The sequence below is a fragment of the Monodon monoceros genome, unplaced genomic scaffold, assembly GCF_005190385.1.
Source record: "Monodon monoceros isolate NGI ecotype Baffin Bay Population unplaced genomic scaffold, NGI_Narwhal_1 Super_Scaffold_11, whole genome shotgun sequence".
Lineage (NCBI taxonomy): Eukaryota > Metazoa > Chordata > Mammalia > Artiodactyla > Monodontidae > Monodon > Monodon monoceros.
This window is the reverse complement of record NW_021703767.1, coordinates 3,346,694-3,351,848: the sequence shown is the minus strand read 5'-3', so window position 1 is coordinate 3,351,848 and position 5,155 is coordinate 3,346,694. Positions and strand designations below refer to the sequence as shown.

The following is a 5,155-nucleotide window of genomic DNA, read 5'->3' as shown; positions in this document are numbered from 1 at the left end:
GATGGATGGATGGATGGATGGATGGATGGATGGATGGATGGATGGATGGTTGGTTTGGGGATGGTTTCGGGATAATGAACGTGGTTTTATCTCAAGGCCAGAGACCAGTTCCTTTCAGGATAGCCCATTTAGAGTCAGCAAAGCAGACCCCTCCTCTCCACCTCCCCCGCCTCCGGAAGTCTGCCCCAATCAGTCACTCTCCCTACTGAGATGCCGGCTCTCCAGTCACACTTTAAAACTCAGCAGGAGCCCCAGAATGACTTCTCATCATTCTAGCTGTTCAGTATCTAAGAGTGAGGTTTAGGAAGTGAGCCCCAGTTGTAGATCCAAAGAGTGTCCTGCAGTTACAGCCCCTCCTGCAATTACAGCGCCTTTGTATCAGCTCACATTTGCCACTTTATGGCTCCTCGGCCGCGTGCCCTATGGTCCCACTGTGGTCCCCCTCCTCCTTGCCCTGTCTTTGAGGTCATGCTTGGAATAAAAAGCAAAAGGTATAGCATCTCTTCAAAGGAGGAATGCAAATGATAAACAAGCACACACACAAAAAACCTTCAACCCCTCTGGAAACGAAAAAAACACCACAAATTAGACATAATTACATATCACCTTTGCAATGTATTATTATTACTACTACTACTACTATTTCCACTGCAGTCCAAAGTGAAAGGAAATGGATCTCCACTTAACAGCCCATAAGAGTATAAATTGTGTAAACTTTTTGACAGTCAAATTGGAAATATGTACCAAAAAGCTAAAAAATGGATAGAATTTTTGACCTATTAATTCCACTTCTAGGAATTTATCCTAAAAAGTCATCACAGATGTACACAAATCTCTATGTAAAGGACACTTAAAGGAGTGACCTTGATAATATTGATGCACGGACATATGGAAACAGCCTAAGTGACCAACAAAAGGGAGGTGGTGAAATAACAAATGGTATAGAAATATCTAAAATGATAGAGGAGAGGGGTCGGCAACGTTTTTCTGTGAAGGACCCGATCATAAATGTTTTAAACTTTATGGGCCATAAGTGGTCCCTGTCACAACTTCTCAACTCTGCAGCTATGGCTTGAAAGCAGCCAGACAAAATGTGAATAAATGGATATGTCTGTGTTCCAATAAAACTTTATTTATAAAAACAGACAGCGGGCCAGATTCGGCCCAGGGGCCATAGTTTGCCAAGCCTTAAAGGCTATTTAATTATTTAATGTCATGGAAAGATGAACATAATATTTTTAAGTTAAAAAAAATAAGCTTCAAAATCATACAAATAGTACAGGCAGACCTCGTTTCATCACGCTTTGCTGGTGTTGCAGTTTTCATAAATTGAAGCTTTGTAGCAACACTCTGTAGTCAGGTAAAGACTAGCATTTTTTAGCGATGAAGTTAATTGTTTAACTAAGTTAAAACGTAATTTTTTAATTAGGGTATGTACATTGTTTGGGGGCATAAGGCTATTGCACACTGAATAGACTATGTTATCGAATAAACTTGACTTTTATACGTATGGGGAAACTAAAAAATTAGTGTGACTCATTTTATTGCAATATTTGCTTATTGCAGTGGTCTGGAACCAAACCCAAAATATCTCTGGGGTCTACCTTCATATTTCACTTCCAAAGAGAAATGCAGATATGTTGATAGGAAAAAGGCAAGAAATAAATTATAAAGTGCTAATAGGTTTATCTCTGAGTAAGAGTAAAATTGTGGTTCATCTTAAAAAAACTTTGATTAACTGTATTTCCTAAATTTCCCTCATAAACAATGCATTGGTTTATTTAAAAAGAAAAGTTTAAAAAAGTTTTTATTCCTTCCCATGACTAGGAATTAATCATGAAGAAATGATCAAAACTTAGCAGAAAAGAATATGTATAGTGCTATTCATGTTATGATTTATATTATAAAATATTAGAAACAATTATATGTCAAATGATGACCAAAATGGCTATGTAAATTACACACCTACCTGATCCTATAAAAAAGGGCATTTAGAAAACCAAAAAGCACATGGAAAAACGCCTGTCTGCACCTGCACTGCCTGTGAGTGTATACTTATGGTCAAGGACATAGAGAGAATAAAGAAAATGTAAAAACTAGCTAAGTTTGGGTGGTTAGGTAACTGCAGGATGTTTTTTCTTCATTTCCACTGATGCTAATTTTTGAAAAGCATTTGTAAATTGTGTATATTTTCCCTTACTTGAAACCTCTTCTCCCACCTCCCATCGGTCCACATCAGCTGTCCAGGTGGTTTAAAAGGAATTGTTAGTGCGGCCCCCATGCCATGCTTTCTGGAACCCTAGCCAGGGGCCCCAGATGTCCCTCTGCCCAGCCCCTGGGCTCAGTCTTCCTGACTGCGGCCAGGACCAGGGAGCCACAGCTTCCTGTGACAAGTCCTGATAGGGTCTTTGCCAAAAAGATCCTATCCAGGCATGGAGGAGTCTGCCATTTCTCCAAGCATTTATGACCCATTTCCAAAACCAACTTTCCTTCCTTCAGTTGCTAGGAGCAACTCCTTCACCTGCTGTTGAATTTTAATCTAGGTATCTGATACCGTTAGGGCAACCGGCTTATTTTAAGTTTTCTGGAAGGGCTGGTGACCACTGATTGTCAGGAATTCCTGGAGGGCTCAGAGATTTCCTGGCCAGGATCTGACCCCTAACTCCCAGGGGCAGCTGGAGCCTCGATTTCAGAAAACCTCCATCCAGAGAATACCAACACCTATCTCCAGGGAGTTGGCAAGAGGCTAAACAAAGTGACGGCCCCCCTAATGCCCCTTCTCTCCAGGATTCTGCAAACACGAGGAAGCGGCCTGTGGGTGTGAGGGCTCCTGGGGAGATATTTCTCCAGGGGAACACTCAGCCACATCCATCATCTATATGGGGGAGGGGAAGCGGGGCAGAAATGATACCTGGTGCCACCTACCTGGTGTAACAGGACTTATTTTCAAATCATCAAGGCCGAAAAGCGATCTGAAGGAGAAGGGGGCTTCGGCAGCAGGTGGGTCATTTTCCCCCATGGTGACTATTTCAGGACCTCGGAGACCAGGCTCTACCTCCACCTCCTTCGCAGGAAAGAATAGAGAGCGTTTGCATCCCTGTTTATAGTTTTAGCATCAAACGAATCTTTGTCGTGTGAAATCTTTGAAATCTGACAATCCACATAAAGAGCTTTCAGTGCCGATAAATCAAAACTATTTGTCCAGGGAGAACGCATTTTTTTTTTCTGAGCCACAGCAGATAACACAGAAACGTCTAGAGTGAGCGAAACTACGAATGTAATTCTGCCACACGTATGACTTTCCCATTATTTGTTCAACCAATCTTCAAATCAATTGAATAGCATGTCTCTAGAGATGTGCCCTTTTACCATTTAGAAGTTAGTTACCATTACTTTTCAGAAGATAAATTACTTTCAAACCCTTTCCTTCTCTCTTTTGTCCCACTTAAACTTGACCCTTTGCCCGTGCAGGTGGTACACCTACCATACTATAAGAAGTCTGGATACTCACATCATGTCCGTGCCCCCAAAATGCAGATAGCACCAAGGAAGGGACGCTCACCCACAGTATTCGGAGCTTCCCGTAAACACAACCTTTTCCTGGCTCGCGCAGGCTTGACCTAATTAAGGATGAAAGTATCCTCGCCCTCTGGGTGCCCAGTCCCCCCCCTTTACCTCGCAAAGGGAGGAGTGGCTGGGGACTGCGGGCTCGCCCAAAAGCTACACCGGGGATCTGTTTCCTCCAAGAGAATTCCACCTATCGTGATGCCGGACAGGTCAGAAGCCTTTGGAAGTCATTTCCAATAACTCAAAAGAGGGGCAGAGGGAGCAAAGAAACAGTCCAAATGTTCCCGACTAAATTCCAGCTCACTCTCCGAGGCATCAGGCGAGAGCACCCCAGGAAGTTGCTTCTGCAACGTGCTAAAACCTAGACTTTCCAACAGTCATATAAACATGGATACTTAGATCACCCATCGTTATTTTCTCTCCATTTACTTGTAATGTTTGAAATTCAAAAGGGAACTATTAAGCCACTTAAAACAAACTCTGTCTTCATGCTGTTTCACGTGGTCATGGGAAAATCTAAGCAAGAGTTATGCGCTAAAAAGGTTTATTTCATTTCCATTGCGAGAGTAGCTTCGAAGAATAGCTTAGGAAACTAATAATTCACATTCAGCATTTTTTACCTTGATTCTTGCTCGTAACTGCAGCTTACTGTCAGCCTGTGGCAAATTCCACAGTCTGGCTTTAGAACAAGAGTAAGAATCAACAGCAAAATGCTTTCTGAAACGGGGAACCTAGGTAAGGGAGTCCCTTCCCAGCAGGTCATGGCTGGGAGGTTTCACATCCAGAAATGTTGAGAAGTCATCTTTTAGAAGCGGCTTCTCTCCCCTGCACCTGCCCCACCCCCACCCCCCACTTCACTCACCATTTCTGGAGCCGCCATCATTAAAAGCAGAAATAATTTCCTTTCTCATTATAAAAGCAAGCGTGATGGTAAGCAGGCTGCCAACAGGAGAGTCCAACCGGGAAATATTTCCACCGAGGCACTCAGCCTTGTCGACTCAATCATCACGCAAATGGCTTGGTCACGGGCCTCTGGGTAACCCTACCTGGCAGTGACTATCAAGTAGCCGCTGGTGCTTGACTGCAGAGACCAGAGAGGGGGAATGTGGCTTGCCTTTAATTAGTTAAGTAAGGTAAGCAAACCTTTTCAGAAACTTCTCGTAAGAGAGGCTTTGGGACACAGGCACTCCTTTTATTTAAAAGAACAGGCAGGTCCTGCCCACTGCTGAGCAAGGTCACCCAGCAGGGCAGGGAAACTCTTTGGTGGGGCTTTCGAGCCCCCTGTGTGCCCGAGCTCAGGTTTAGACTTGCAGCGCTCTGCAGACAAAAGACAGGGGACCCGCAGCCAGCACTCTACAGAGACACCCTGCCCGCTCCACTCTGTAGAGTCCTCTGCGTCCCAAGAGGCTTCTGCACACAATACGGCTTAAAGATGTGTTATCAGGAAAGCACAGAGCCCTGCTGCTGTGGGCAGGGGACTAGGAAGCCCTTTGGAAGGCCAGGGTGAATGTGAGCTAGATGAGAGTCGTGCATTCACTGATTCAGCAAACATTGATGGGCCGCCTGCCATGAGCCAGCCATCTAGACT

The 5,155-nt window shown here is 44.1% G+C and overlaps 1 protein-coding gene across 2 annotated transcripts in view; it reads right to left on the bottom strand.

Moving 5' to 3' along the window:
- Nucleotides 1-4,521, bottom strand: part of TMPRSS3 (transmembrane serine protease 3) — a 22,003-nt gene extending 17,482 nt beyond the window's left edge. The window contains exons 1-2 of one of the 2 annotated variants that reach the window (XM_029214775.1): nt 4,430-4,521; nt 2,926-3,064 (exon numbers count right to left, since the gene is read on the bottom strand). In XM_029214775.1, the coding sequence (XP_029070608.1) occupies nt 2,926-3,064; nt 4,430-4,450 (160 nt within the window). In that variant the 5' untranslated portion in view covers nt 4,451-4,521. Of the gene's footprint in view, nt 1-2,925; nt 3,065-3,511; nt 3,603-4,429 lie in introns of those variants that run through there. The other variant, XM_029214776.1, reaches the window with a different exon arrangement.
- Between the last annotated feature and the right edge of the window lie 634 nt (nt 4,522-5,155).